Source organism: Neoarius graeffei, chromosome 16, assembly GCF_027579695.1.
Source record: "Neoarius graeffei isolate fNeoGra1 chromosome 16, fNeoGra1.pri, whole genome shotgun sequence".
Classification (NCBI taxonomy): domain Eukaryota; kingdom Metazoa; phylum Chordata; class Actinopteri; order Siluriformes; family Ariidae; genus Neoarius; species Neoarius graeffei.
The window spans coordinates 11,425,648-11,441,605 of record NC_083584.1 but is presented as its reverse complement, the minus strand read 5'-3'; the positions used below and the strand labels follow the sequence as shown (position 1 = coordinate 11,441,605).

Sequence of the window (15,958 nt, the reverse complement as noted above, 5' to 3'; positions counted from 1 at the left end):
CTGACATGTACATTCCTGCTCTACAACATCTGAAGGAGCCACCCTTTTCTTACCACCTACTCTGTTCAACTCCTGGTCCAAGCACTGATCCTCTCACACTTGAACAACTGCAACTCTCTCCTTGCTGGCCTTCCAGGTTCTGCCATCAGACCCCTGCAGCTCATCCAGCTCGCCTGGTCTACAACCTCCCTCATTCTCCCCATGTCACCCCCTCTGCTTGCCAACCTGCACTGGCTACCTGTCGCAGCTCGCATCAAAGGGGTTAGGGCCAGCATCTGATCTGTCAGCCAGATCCCTACACTTTGCTAATACTGGTCACCTGGCACCTCCTCCTCTCCACTCCTCCCCAGCCCACTCAAGACTGCTGTCTGTCCTGGTTCCCTGTTGGTGGACTGACCTTCCCATTGAGGTCAGAACTGTTGACTCTCTGACCACCTTCAAGCGCAGACTGAAGACCCACCTCTTCAGGCTGCACCTCTCCCCTGCCCACTGTGCAACTGTGTTTCAGTCTTGACCAACCCAGGGCGTGTATGGTCTAGCCTGGGGTTAGCTGTTCGAGTTCTCTATTTAGTTGTACTTTATATCATTAGTTTGTTTCCTTGGCTGTTTGAGTATTGGTACTTCAACAGAATATTACACTAGGTATTGCTGTCACTTGCTCACTTGGCACTAGAACTTTCTTGTCTAGAAGTTCAGCACTTCATGTACCTGACTTTTGCACTTCTTGTACGTCGCTCTGGATAAGACCGTCTGCTCAATGCCATGTAATGTAATGTAATGATAGAAAATCTGTAGGATCCTCTTTAGACAGGTGTTGGTGAAAGTTTGAAGCTGGTGCCATCAGCCAGTCAGCATTGTCAGAAAGTCTTATTTCAGGATTTATAGGATTTATAGTCGCATGCAACCTGTGACTCAGGTTACAGGATCTCATTATGTTCCCTGAAAATGACAACACCAGGGAGCCGTATTTACTCATGGACAATATGTCAGCAGGAACAGCGGCTAATGCTGACCATTCTCTCCAGATCCTATTATACCTGATATACCGTCATGGACCCAATTTAAACGTTCAGAAATGATAAATTCCACCCTTAATCCTACTGTAAATAAGTTTCAGGGTGTTGCACTTGTGTATCAGTGGTCTCTTACCTTGTAGCTCAGATACACGAGCAACATGGTTTCTGAAAAGCTGATGAAAGCCACAAGGACCTGGGGAGAGAGAACGGAGGCAGAGAAAGACAGAGATGAGGAAAGACACACAGTGTAGGAGGAAGCAGTGGGTGTGAATAAAAGTGCTTACTGTGAAATGTCTGGACCAAGTGTCCAAATACAGGATCAGCACAAAAAGGCAGTGACACACAGGTCTTGTGTGTGTGTGTGTGTGTGTGTGTGTGTGTGTGTGTGTGTGTGTGTTGTGAAAGCTGTGTGCATTTATTTGTCCACATAAATCTATAATTGCCTTTTTTTTGTGCCTGAGTTGGAGTGATATTGGTAGTCTGCTCTGTGTGTGTGTGTGTGTGTGTGTGTGTGTGTGTGTGTGTGTGTGTGTGTGTGTGTGTGTGTGTGCGTGCGTAAGAAAAAGGTTAAGTGATCCGACCTGGAGCGCCCAAAGTGGCAGAGGTCTGTTCACCCAGATAATGAGGGACCTGGTGATAAAAGGAGGAAACGGAGCAAGACACAGAGAGAAATAAGTAAAGACAAGGACATGAACTTCATCACACAGTTCACCATTTCCTGACAGATTTAACACCATGGAAGTTTCAGAAACAGCAAAGTCGCCCAAGTTCTGCATTTTTTTTTTTTTTGTTAAAGGTCCCATGGCATGAAATTTTCACTTTCTGAGGTTTTTTAACGTTAAAATGAGTTCCTCTGACCTTCTTAAGTCACCCCAGTGGCTAGAAATGTCAATGTGTAAACCAAACTATGCCCACCCTTTGTCAACATTTGAGAATGGCGCGTCAAAATGGCGCGTTGATAGGCTCTTCCCTTTACTACGTCAGCAAAGGAGATGATCTCCACGCCCCCCCCTCTGGATTCCCACCCACTGTATGGATTGCCCGCCCAGCTCAAAAGTTGCCACCATAGATACGTCACTTCAATTTTGTAGTGAGGAGACCATAGAGGACACAACAACATGGCACCACCTAAGCGAGCGAAACATGGAAATTGCGCTGTACATGGATGTGACAACACAGAAAGGAGTCTGTTTTTACTGCCGACGGGAGAGCCCCTGAAGATGCAGTGGCTTAATTTTATTTACTCCAATAATACGCCGTCGAGTCTACCTAAGACGGTGTATGTTTGTCGGAAGCATTTTCCTGAGGAATGTTTCCACAACTTGGGACAGTACAGAGCAGGTTTTGCACATCAACTGTCACTGAAGCCTGGGTCCGTACCAAGCATCCCTGCCGCATCAGCCACAAACACCGAACAAGTAAGTGTATAACTGTTAAGTCGTTCTGCCGTGTTTTAAAATCGGTGCGTTAGCCTTGCAATGGCTACATTAGCTGTGCAGCTAACCGCTTCCTGCAGTTAGCCAGGTACTCTGCGCTACAAAACCAAAAAGCATGCAGCATGCTCTGTTAAACTGAGTTTAGTCTGGAAATTGACTGTAACTTATGAGCTTATGTTTGACTATTGCTCCGCAATGCATGTCTTCTGTTGGATAAGCGATATGTTGCTGTAGTTGCTGCTTCTATCCTCTTTGGTTATGGAGTGCGTGTTCAAGCCTAGGGTATTATACGTTCGTAAACTACCACTCCGAACACTCTCACTCATGCCCGCAGCTTGGTCAAGCCCCTCCCCCCATGGCCCGCCCCCACCCTTCCCCGCCTCCATGCTTCTCATTAGCAAAACGACGCACTGGTAAAAGGGCTGAAATGGGGCTTTCTCCCAGGAGGCTATATCTACGTGCCGAGGGTTCATTTCGAGAAAGGCTGCGGATATAACATCCAGAATCCTCCACGAGCCCGTTTAAAGCATCAACAAACCACCATGCCATGGGTCCTTTAAAGAAATACTCCAGCTTGGAAAGTGGTTATTATGCCAAAAGAAAGAAATTAAAGAAAAAAAACTACAGTATTTGAGTGTGGCAATTGCAAATGTAGAAAGTAGCTTAGCTACAACAGAGATGGAGATAACCATGCTAGCTAGCTAACAAACTTGTGGCTAGCTAGTAGTTAGGAAATTTAGTCACATCGCCTCTTCTCTGTCTTCTTCATCTCATAGCCGGCAAGAGCTGCAGGGGCACCACTGATGACATTTTAACAGTCTATCATTGGTGTGTCTAGGGCATTTTAAACTTGGCAGAGTCCATCCCTCAGTCCAAGCTTAATCAATGGACAACTTGGAGTAGCCAGTTAGCCTGGCTGCATGTCTTTGGACTGTGAGGGACACCAGAGCAGCCAGGGGAAACTCACGCAGACATGGGAAGAACATACAAACTTCATACAGAAAGGCCCCATTGGCCACTGGACTCGAACCCAGAACCTTGATGCTGCGAGGCGACAGTGCTAACCACTACACCACCGTCCCACCCCATTTAGTCACAAAGTATATCAATCTTCATAAATTCAATCTACATTACAATCTCAATTGACATGACCATGCTCTATGGTCGCGTACCAGCTAACTGACAAGTGCTCCTTCCTCAGCATTTCGCTCCAGTGGTGCTGAAAGGACAGCACCATTCACCAGGTCACGCTCTACTGCGGTAATTCAGCACCAACAGTGTTGTGGACGACCAGTGTGCACATGGCCAGAGGGCAGGACCTGCTGATTCTGCTCGGCTGGAACGTGTTAATCATCTACCCTCCATGAGACATCGGAAGAGGAGAATAAAAAGGCACCACAGCTCCACACATCCACATAAGCTCGTTCTCGTTCTTTCTAACTGAGCTGACGCCTGCTCCTGTTTCTTAGAAAGCAAAGATGAGAGCACCTTGTGTCCCATAGCTGCCACCTCCTCCAGATGGGATGCAAACCCTTCAGCCTGAGACAGCCAGGCTGCACAGCACACTCATAAGCACTGCTCCACCAAGCTGTGCACTTCACACACCCCACTTTCACTTCATTTTACAAATAAAAAGAATGCATTTCAGCAACCGAATCAGTGCCTCCTGAGTGTGCTTCCAGTCCGGCTTTAAAATAGCTCACAGCTGTTAACGAACGAATATAATTACAAAATTTATCTAGTGAGGTAATAAGAATTTGAAAGCTGTTTCCGTAAGGAAATGGTACGATCTGCTAAAGTGGGAGTTGAAGATGTCATTTGTGTCCATCTTTCTGTCATGGCTGGGCAAATATATTTTTGAGTTTATTATTAAATTTGATGAGGAGGTATAATTTTTTATTATTCTCTCCACATTCAGTGGCTATGAGAAATCGCACACTCTGATTGGCTACTCTACTACTAGGATCTCAGCTCATATACTGTGAGTAGAGAAAAACAAAATGGCGGAACGTTTTGCTGAACCAGCCGAGGATGAAATAAAAACTACTCAAAAACAAAACCCCAAAAAATACAAAAAAAAAAAGGAACAAACTATCAAATGAAAGTGTTTGTTGGTAAGAATGTATCCTGTTTTTTTTATTCTTCAAGAATCATCATCACATTTTTCACAAGTTGCTCCTGTCATTTCGCTGGCTTGTTTACATTCTAAGCAGATATGATTTTGTTGGACGTTTTGTATAAAAGGTTTTATTTATCGAATTTGCAAAAAATACAAATAAAAATGCTCAACTTCTCAAAATCCAGTGAATGTGAATAGAATAAAACAGTTATTCCACTCAATCTTGTCGTACATGGTTTATAGCTGACGAGGTGCATAGCAGCTCATGTACGACTCGATTGCGTGGAATAACTTATGCTGTGTTCACACTTATACCGGTACGAAAGTGGTATAACTGTATCGATACAAAGTATACCGGTACAGTTTAGTGCGTCTGTCCACACTAGTGAGAAATGTTTGCGGTTTTCTTTCACGGAAGTTGAAATGCGCGTGCGCGAAATGTTTCCGTGGTTACTGAGTAACTTCCTTCCAAGAATATGGCGGATGAAACAACGTGTGTGTGCTTTTTGTTGTCAATGTACAGTCTGTATTTCTGGTGGTCATTTATTCAGTCGAATTGTATAAAACGCGCGAGGCAGTTGAGAAAGAAACAAAGAAAATGAATCTCCCTTTCTCCCCCCTCACTTTCTCCCTCTTCCCTTCTCTTCCCCTCCCTTTCTCCCTCTTCCCTTCTCTTCCCCTCCCTTTCTCTCCCTTGTCCCCTCTTCCTCCTTTCTTCCTCCCTCTTTTCCCCTCTCTCCCTCCTCCCCCTTTCCCTTTCTCCCCCCTTTCTTTACTCCATGTAGCTCCACGGTCGTTTCGTTTTCGCATGCGCATTATATTTGTATCAATATAGAACCGCTTCATCTGTCCACACTACAGCGAAGCGCTACAGTACCGATACTGTACCGGTATGAAACCCATACAATTGTGGGTTTCGTACCGATACAGTTATACCGCTACAGTACCGGTATAGTTGCTAGTGTGGACAGGTGTTGTGGTACAAAAGTAGTATCGTATCGGTACAAAATCCCTAGTGTGGACAGGGTAATAATCTTTTACTAAAACAGATCCCACCAACATCGGGCTTCATTTACCAAAATGGACACGAGCGAATTTATCTGAAAAGCATTCACAGGAACATTTACTCAAGAAATATAGCATTTATGCAAATTCAGCTAGGGAAAACTTTTGTCGAATGAGAAGCACTAATGTGAACCTTGACTGGTTTTGTGGGCGTCGCTAAACATAAACGTGCCATGAATACCCTTGGTAATTTATAGTTGATTGGACTTTATCAACATATTTACAAGTATGAGGAAAATCAGTACGACCAACATGTATAAACCTGCCAGCAAACTTAAGTCACATCGAACAAAAACAAAAAACAAACATCGAGCAAGTGAGAGTGACAGTTCTGTGGGTGGAAAAAACAAACGCCTTGTTGATAAGAGAGATCAGAGAAAAATGGCCAGATTGGTTTGAGCTTTTTGGCCAGGAAGGATATAGTCCATCCATCTATCCATCTATTATTTGCAGCCGCTTGTCCTGTACAGGGTCGCAGGCGAGCTGGAGCCTATCCCAGCTGACTATGGGCAAGAGGCGGGGTACACCCTGGACAAGTCGCCAGGTCATCGCAGGGCTGACACACAGACCATTCACACTCACATTCACACCTACGGTCAATTTAGATCCATCAATTATTCTAACCTGCATGTCTTTGGACTGTCGGGGAAACCGTAGCACCCTGAGGAAACCCACGTGGACATGGGGAGAACATGCAAACTCCACACAGAAAGGCCCTCGCCGGCCACAGGGCTCGAACCCGGACCTTCTTGCTGTGAGGCGACAGTGCTAATCACTACACCACCATGCCGCCAGGAAGGATGTAGTAACTCATATTCACTCTTTACAACCGTGGTGAGCAGAAAAGCATCTCAGCATTCAACAGCAGAACACCACATTGGGTTCCACTCCTGCAGCCAAGAACAGGAATCGTGGACTCAAGAACAAGTTCCTTTTAAAGTGGTCGGTGAGTGTAATTCTGCATTTTGGATGACTTTAAGCTGGGACCACATGACAAACAAGGACCAATCACAGGACGACAGATGTCAACGTTACCAAATGATTTCTGGGTCCTTCAGTCGATAAAACAATGTAAAAATGGATCAGTCTCTGGAAAGTTTATAGTTTATAAAGGACTTGCTTCTGCTACCATTCAGCCCAAAAGTCGCAAAAATCGGCACTTACGGTACAGTATAATCATTCAGTATGAGCGGAAATACTTTAAATGTGAACAAAAAATTATTTCCCAAACACACTGCTCCGCTCATAAATGACGAACATGCTCATTATTCAAAATGAACAGCGCAAATCAGCTCGGATTTCATTTCACCAAATAAATGAGGTCGTAACAGAACAACACACGAGAGCACAGTGTGAGAGACAGCTTGAAGGGCTGCGACTGACTATGCAAACACACGCATGGCTGTTCTCTCTTATTAAAATGCAGAGCACCAGGGACAGCATCTTGCCTAAATAGAACCTTTCATTATCGTATTCGGAGTCCCTGCTCTGCTCTTTTCCTCCGTCACTGCTTCCCGACAGCAATAAATCGATCCAGTAGGGCTGAGAGCGAACTGAGATTTCCCGCTGTTCGCTTTGGATCACACACACTTCTCAGAGGTCGGGAAGCATGACATCGGCCTCACACTGATGTAATGAGAACGTATTATTATTATTATTATTGTCGCTGCCCAGCGGCACACAGTCTGCCGGGCCTTTCAGGAGACGAAGGACGGGTCGATAGTGATTTGTTTTATTCCCTTCATGAAATGAAGATTGCTGATCTGTTCGACCATTTATTTATTTATTTAAATTTTGAAAAAACACACACTTACCAGTCAAAGTGGCTTTTATTCTGTGCAGAGGCATTCTGTCTGAGACAGCCAGGGCTGTAGGGAAAAAAACACACACAAACAAACACACACACACACACACACACAGATAAAAGAAGAAAACCTGAGCGGCTTGGGTTTGATACTGATATTTAAGCTCCTATAAAACATTCTCTGATCCCTTCCACGGCTGTATCCTCGGTCCAACCATTTTTTCTCTCTTCCTCTGTTTACTTGTCCTCTTCTGTGCTCATGATCCCTCAGGATCTTTTGATCTCATGCTGATCTGCCCTCACTGCTGCGTGTCTGTTCTCGTTTTCTTTCTCTCTCTCTCTCTCTCTCTTCCCCCTTCCTTCTCACTCCCAGCAGCTACCAGACTTCCCATTTTCATTTCACCCCAATCTCTCGTCACCTGCACCCAGCTTCATTCTCACTTTGTCACAACTTTCTCAGAACTTTTCCAATTACCCTGACTTGTGAAAAACCAAAAGAATGAAAAGTGCTCGTTACGCTGACATACATTACATACAGTATGGGCTTTGGGAACTCGTCTCGAAATCGTGCTTCGTAATAATTACAAAAGTAAACGACAAAAGACAAAACTTAGTAAAGACAAACTAATAACGTTAGAATTAATAATTATACATTAGTCCAGTCTCGAACAGTCAACCTACAGAGTCCTTAAAGGGACATATGTAAAATATATTTAACAGTTATTCCACAAAATCGAGTCATACATGAGCTGATAGTCGACGAGGTGCGTAGCACAGAGTTGTCTATAATCCATGTACGGTGAGCTTGAGTGGAATAACTGTTTTATTCTATCCACGTTCACTGGATTTTGAGAAACAGAGCATTTTTATTTTTTGAAAATTTGATAAACAAAAACTTTATACAAAACATCTGACAAAATCATTTCCGCTTAGAATGTAAACAAACTGGTGAAATGACGGGACCAATTTGTGAAAAATGCAATAATAATTCCTGAAAAAATTTATATATATATATATATATATATATCCCTGTAATATATATATATATATATATATATATCCCTGTAATATATATATATATATATATATATATATATATATATATATATATCTCCCTGTGATGACCTGGCGACTTGTCCAGGGTGTACCCCGCCTTTCGCCCGTAGTCAGCTGGGATAGGCTCCAGCTTGCCTGCGACCCTGTAGAAGGATAAAGCGGCTAGAGATAATGATATATATATATATATATATATATATATATATATATATATATATATATATATAAAATCTCCTTCTCACCCCCGGCAGGGGGATGGTATCCATGTCATCCTCAAGCTCGGGTCCTCTACCAGAGGCCTGGGAGTTTGAGGGTTCTGCGCAGTATCTTCGATGTTCCTAGTACTGCACTCTTCTGGACTGAGGCTTCAGATGTTGTTCCTGGGATTTGCTGGAGCCACTCTCCCAGTTTGGGGGTTACTGCCCCAAGTGCCCCCACTACCACGGGGACCACGCAACCCTTGACCTTCCACATCCGTTCCAGCTGCTCTTTCAACCCTTGATACTTCTCAAGTTTCTCATGTTCCTTCTTCCTGATGTTGGCATCAGCTGGGATCGCCACATCTATCACCACCACCCTCTTCTGCTCTTTGTCCACCACCACTATGTCCAGTTGGTTAGCCAGGATCTGTTTGTCAGTCTGGAAGCTGAAGTCCCACAGAACCTTGGCCCTGTTGTTCTCAGCCACCTTCTGTGGTATGGCCCATTGGGACTTGGGCACTTCTATTCCATACTGGTTGCAGATGTTCCTGTATACTATCCCAGCCACTTGGTTGTGCCTCTCCATGTACGCTGATCCAGCTAGCATCTTACACCCTGCTACTATGTGTTGGACTGTTTCAGGGGCTTCTTTGCACAGTCTGCATCTTGGGTCTGATCTACTCTGGTAGATCCTGGCCTCTATGGCTCTTGTGCTTATGGCCTGTTCTTGTGCTGCCATGATTAGTGCCTCTGTGCTGTCTGTCAGTCCTGCATTATCCAGCCACTGGTAGGATTTCTTGATATCAGCCACTTCCTCTATCTGACGGTGGTACATGCCATGTAGGGGTTTGTCCCTCCAGGTTGTCTGTTCCTCCTCCTCCTCTGCACTCTCATCAGGGTTCTGCTGCCTGAGACATTCACTTAGCAGTTCATCCTTTGGGGCCATCTTTCTGATGTATTCTCGGATTTTTGATGTTTCATCCTGGACCGTGGTCTTGACGCTCACTAGCCCTCGGCCTCCCTCTTTCCGCTTAGTGTATAGTCTCAGGGTGCTGGACTTGGGGTGGAACCCACCATGCATGGTGAGGAGCTTTCTAGTCTTGATATCTGTGGCTTCTATCTCCTCCTTTGGCCAGTTTATGATACCAGCGGGGTATCTGATGACTGGTAGTGCGTACATGTTGATGGCTCGGACCTTGTTCTTACCATTCAGCTGACTTTTCAGGACCTGCCTTACTCTCTGGAGGTATTTGGCTGTGGTTGACTTCCTTGTGGCCTCTTCATGGTTTCCATTAGCCTGTGGGATGCCAAGGTACTTGTAGCTGCCTTGGATATCACCTATGTTGCCCTCTGGTAGGTCAATCCCCTCAGTCCTGATCATCTTGCCTCTCTTTGAGACCATCCGGCCACACTTGTCCAATCCAAATGACATCCCTATGTCATCGCTGTAGATCCGGGTGGTGTGGATCAGCGAGTCTATTTCTCGCTCGTTCCTGGCATACAGCTTGATGTCATCCATGTAGAGCAGGTGGCTGATTGTTGCCCCACTATGGAATCGGTACCTGCAGCCGCTCTTCGTGATGATCTGACTGAGGGGGTTCAGGCCTATGCAGAACAGCAGTGGTGATAGTGCATCTCCTTGGTATATGCCGCACTTGATGTTGACTTGGGCAATGGGTTTTGAGTTGGCCTCTAGGGTTGTCTTCCACATTTCCATTGAGTTCTGGATGAAGGTCCTTAGGTTCCTGTTGATCTTATACAGTTCCAGACATTCCAGTATCCATGTGTGTGGCATTGAGTCGTAGGCTTTCTTGTAGTCAATCCAGGCAGTGCACAGGTTGGTCTGTCTCTTCTTACAGTCTCGGGCGACTGTTCTATCGACCAGTAGCTGGTGCTTGGCTCCTCTGGTGTTACTGCCAATTCCTTTCTGTGCCTCGCTCATGTATTGAGCCACATGCTTACTCATTTTTGCCGCAATGATGCCTGACAGGGCCTTCCATGTTGTGCAGAGACAGGTAATTGGCCGGTAGTTGGATGGGATGGGTCCCTTCTGGGGGTCCTTCATGATTAGGACTGTCCTGCCTTGGGTTAGCCATTCTGGGTGGGTCTCATCCCTCAGCAGCTGGTTCATCTGTGCTGCTAGGCATTCATGGAGTGCAGTTAGCTTCTTCAGCCAGTATGTATGGATCATATCGGGGCCTGGTGCTGTCCAGCTCTTCATCTTTGACACTCTTTCTTGGACATCTGCCATTGAGATGGTTACTGGTTCTTGTTCTAGGAGGTTGCTGTGGTCAGCTCTTAGGTCCACTAACCATTGGGCATCAGTGTTGTGTGATGCCTTTCTTTCCCATATGTCTTTCCAGTATTTTTCCACCTCAGCTCTTGGTGGGTCTGACCGGTTGTTGTTCCCCTGCCACTGAGAGTACACCTTGGCTGGTTCAGTGGAGAACAGCTTGTTTATTCTCCTGGCCTCCCCCTCCTTGGTGTATCTCTTCAACCGGGTGGCCAGAGCTGTTAGTCGCTGTTTGGCAGTTTCGAGTGCCTCTGGTATGGAGAGTGAGTTGTACTTCCTGGGTGCCCCTTTATTCACCATGTTCCCTTTCTGTAGTTCAGCTAGCTGGCTAACTTCTCTCCGTGCTGCCTTTATCTTGGCCTCTAATCGTCTCTTCCATGGTGGATACTGTTTGTTATGTCCCGAGCCCACCTTGTGTCCAAGCATCTCCATGATTACTGTTGCTGTACTGTGTATCAGCTTGTTGGTCTCAGTGATGGTTCTTGTGGAGATTGTCTTCAGAGCAGCATTCACATCTACTAGTAGATCTTCTGAAGGTACTTGGCAACTCAGCTTCGGTATTCGTCAGGGGCTCCAGGTTTCCAGTTGGGTCACGATCTTCCTTCTCAGGTCAGCAGCTCTTGTGTTGAGGCTGTTAGCTGTTGGGGCTTGGTACCCAATCTCTGGTTGTGGGGATGATGATGACGACATCTCCCCGCTGACCTGTCTTCCTGGCTCTCCCTTGCTGTGGCATTGTTGTTGTATTTCATTAATCTCTAGTTGTGATAGTAGATTTCGATTACAGATGTTGGAACACTGGGCTAATAGCCGTTTCTTTGTTGGCCTTGATTGTGGGTTTCGAAGTATCCAAAGGTCCCACATTCGCTGCATGTATCCCCTCTCTCTGGGATTGCTTGTATAGTAGCATTCCAGCAAATCCGTATTTTCTGTCCTCATCCATCGATGTCTTGTTCCAGTAGCCCATTTCTCATCAGTTTGCCCTGGTTCCCTAGCAACTGACACAGACCTTATATATATATATAAAATTAAAGTAGGGTGTAGGGGGCCCTGGATAGAGATAGTACCCTTGTTTGCCCGCAACTGCACCCTCCTCCATAGGGTGGTCGGACAACACTGGTTCTCATCCATCCCCTAAAGCTCTCACGTGTTGGCTCCAAGCACCACGCCCCGGTACACTGCCTCAGCTGATGGGCTAAACCACGTGAGGGGATGGTGCACCACTGGGCGGATGAGCTGCACCAGGCAGCCAATGGCCAGGGCGGAAGAGGTCTACCAGACCCAACGGCCACGTGAAAAGGAGAAAACCTTCCAAATCCAGAGTGGAGACCCGTAGACGGTTCTGTGCTTTATGTAAACACTGTTCCAGCAGCTCCTGCAGCCAAGCTGACACCAAACATCATGCTCCGCATTGCTTTGGACCCCGTCAGTAAGGCCGAGAGGGGGATTCTGAAGCTTGGGCCACCCAAGATCTTCATACTTCGGCCTAGGCTTCATGCCCTGGAGAGGATACTCCAGCCCTGCTGCAAAGCGCGGATACAAATCAGAAGTTGTCAGTTACAGGTTATAAGCCCTTCCAAATTGGCGTACAGGAAGGATGCTACGGGTCAACTTTGATGGTGGGAGGGACCATTGAAGTCCTATCGTCCGACTACCGCCCGCCTCAAGCTGGGCAGCCCCCGGCCACTTAGGTGTCGGTCCGCCAATGTCTGCTGCTCCAGAGGGTGCCTGGAGCTCAGTGTTTCAACCAAACACGAAGAGCAGACGGAAACCCAGTACCCAACAGTCACAGTAACATTAAAACAAAGAGAAAAACTCCAGTTTTGCATATTGCTACATGGAACATGCACACAATGTGCACAGGCTTCTCCAATGACCTGCGAGAGGTAGATAACATGAGGAAAACTGCAATTATTGACAGAGAACTGTCTAGGCTAGACATAAGCAGAGCAGCCCTTCAAGAAACCAGGCTTGCCTCAAGTGGCTCCTTGAGAGAGGAGAACTACATGTTCTTCTGGAAGGGCGGAGGACCCGATGAGCCGTGCCAACATGGAGTTGGCTTTGCTGTCAGAAACACACTACTAGCTGCAGTAGAACCTCCCACTGGAGGCACTGAACGCCTTCTCTCCATGCGCCTCAACACTGCTGCTGGACCTGTCAATATCCTCAGCATCTACGCTCCTACTCTCAACTCCTCAGAAGACACGAAGGACCAGTTCTACGAGCAGCTGAATGAACTGGTCACAAGTTGTCAGAAGGATGAGACATTGTTCCTACTAGGTGACTTTAATGCCAGAGTTGGCACAGACCATGAGTCCTGGCCTACCAGTCTTGGCCACCATGGCATTGGAAGGATGAATGGAAATAGACAGAGACTGTTGGAACTGTGTTCTTACCACAATATCTGCATTACTAACTCCTTTTTTGAGTGCAAACCACAGCATAAAGTGTCCTGGGAGCACCCAAGGTCTCACCGTTGGCATCAGCTTGACCTGATTATCACCAGGCACACTGCTTTAAACAGTGTCCTCCTTACCAGAAGCTACCACAGCACAGACTGCGACACAGACCATGCCCTTGTGATCAGTAAAGTACGCCTACAACCTCGAACTGTGCATCGCTCTAAGCCGAAAGGTCGACCTCACATAAATGTCGCACACGTGTCACTCCCCAACAGAGTCACAGAGTATGTGTCCAGGCTAGACCAAGCTTTCCAGCAAATGCCACATGACACCATTGATGCCACAACAAAATGGAAAGTCATGCAAGACGTCATTCACAACGCAGGAATTGCCACATTTGGCAAGAAAGGCTGGCCTAGTCAAGACTGGTTCAACGCTCACATCTCCACAATGGAGCCAGTAATTGAGGCCAAACGCAGAGCCTTCTTAGCATACAAGAGCTGTCCCAGTGTTCAGACACTCACAGCACTCAGGAACACTCGAAATACTGCACAACGTGCTGCCAGAGAGTGCGCAAACGTCTACTGGCGGCAACTATGTGCAGGAATACAGCGGAGCGCAGAGTCCGGAGACCTTCGGGGAATGTACAATGGCATCAAGAAGGCTCTAGGACCAACTGTGAAAAAGACTGCCCCTCTGAAATCTCTGTCAGGGGAAAAGATCACTGAGCATAAGGAGCAAATGACTAGATGGGTAGAACACTACTCTCAACTCTACTCACATGAGACGTCAGTCTCCGACACCGTCCTCAACAGTATGGAAGACCTTCCCATTATGGAGGAACTTGAAGTGCCAACTATTGAAGAACTGAGCAAAGCCATCGACTCCCTCCCATGCGAGAAGGCACCAGGTAGTGACAACATCCCACCTGAAGCCATCAAGTGTGGGAAACCGGCCCTGCTTCAGCCGCTGTACGAGCTACTCTGCCCCTGCTGGGAGGAAGGAGCTGTTCCCCAGGATATGCATGATGCAACCATTGTGACGCTCTATAAAAACAAGGGAGATCGTGGGGACTGTAACAACTACAGGGGCATCTCACTCCTGAACACAGTCGGCAAGGTGTATGCTCGGATCCTTCTAAACAGACTAAAAATCCTGGCTGATCATGTTTATCCAGAATCTCAGTGCGGATTTAGGGAGGGAAGGTCAACAACAGACATGATTTTCTCCCTGCGTCAACTGCAGGAAAAGAGCAGAGAGCAAGGCCAACCCCTGTACATGCTGTTTATAGACCTTACCAAAGCCTTTGATCTAGTCAGTAGAACAGGCCTATTTGAACTCCTAAAGAAGATCGGCTGCCCACCAAAACTGTGTAGCATGGTGGTGTCTTTCCACACCAACATGAAAGGAACAGTCTTGTACGATGGATCCTGCTCGGACCCTTTCTCCATAAATAGTGGGGTAAAACAAGGTTGCGTGCTGGCACCAACACTCTTTGGAATTTTCTTTTCCATACTTCTGTGGCACGCCTTCAACACATCCACAGACGGCGTTTATCTGCACACAAGGTCCGACGGAAAGCTGTTTAACCTTGCACAACTCCGCTCCAAGACCAAGGCGAGGACAGTACTCCTAAGAGAGATGCTTTTTGCAGATGATGCAGCGCTCGTGGCCCATACAGTGGCCACACTTCAGAGATTGAGCAACTGCTTTGGCACTGCATGTAAGCTGTTTGGACTCACCGTAAGCTTGGAGAAAACCTGCATTTGTGCACAAGGGGTTAGCACACTCCCTGCTATCACCATGGACAATGTACTCTTAAAAACAGTGGACAGCTTCACCTACCTAGGCTCTACAGTTACCAACACACTGTCACTAGACGCTGAACTAGACAAACGGATCGGGAAGGCTAATACCACGATGGCAAGACTCACCCAGAGGGTATGGGAAAACAGAGTTCTGTCACTGCACACAAAAATACAAGTATACCAGGCCTGCATACTTAGCGTCTTACTGTATGGAAGCGAGACATGGAGCACATATGTACGACAAGAACGCTGACTGAACGCCTTCCATATGCGATGTCTTCGGCGCATCTTAGGAATTAGTTAGAGGGATAAAGTACCCAACAGTGACATCCTGCAATGAGCAAAAGTACAGAGCATCTACGCCATCCTTAGCCAACGCCACCTTTGCTGGCTAGGACATGTCAGACGTATGGAGGACAGAAGGATTCCTAAGGATGTGCTGTATGGTCAACTAACCTCTGGCTCTAGATGAATTGGTCGTCCAGCTTTACGCTTCAAGGACACTTGTAAGAGAGACTTGAAAGCATGCAACATCTCTACAGACACCTGGGAAGCGCAGGCTGAGGACAGAGCTGCCTGGCGCCGAGTTGTGCATAACAGTATCATGGAAGCAGAAAAGAGAAGGGGAGAACTTGGAGCGGAGAAACAGAGACAACGGAAGATTGTAGCATCAAACACACCCTCAACTGCACAACACGTATGCACTGTGTGCAATAGGGCATGCAGATCCAGGAGTGGACTCTTAAGCCACATTAGAAGCCA

General features: G+C 46.6%; 1 protein-coding gene across 2 annotated transcripts in view; it reads right to left on the bottom strand.

The window, feature by feature from the left end:
• LOC132900412 (potassium channel subfamily T member 2) overlaps nucleotides 1-15,958 on the bottom strand; it is a 349,331-nt gene that overhangs the window by 199,120 nt on the left and 134,253 nt on the right. For both annotated transcript variants that reach the window (XM_060942489.1, XM_060942490.1), the window contains exons 4-6: nucleotides 7,451-7,504; nucleotides 1,598-1,646; nucleotides 1,150-1,209 (exon numbers count right to left, since the gene is read on the bottom strand). In XM_060942489.1, the coding sequence (XP_060798472.1) occupies nucleotides 1,150-1,209; nucleotides 1,598-1,646; nucleotides 7,451-7,504 (163 nt within the window). The remainder of the gene's footprint in view (nucleotides 1-1,149; nucleotides 1,210-1,597; nucleotides 1,647-7,450; nucleotides 7,505-15,958) is intronic.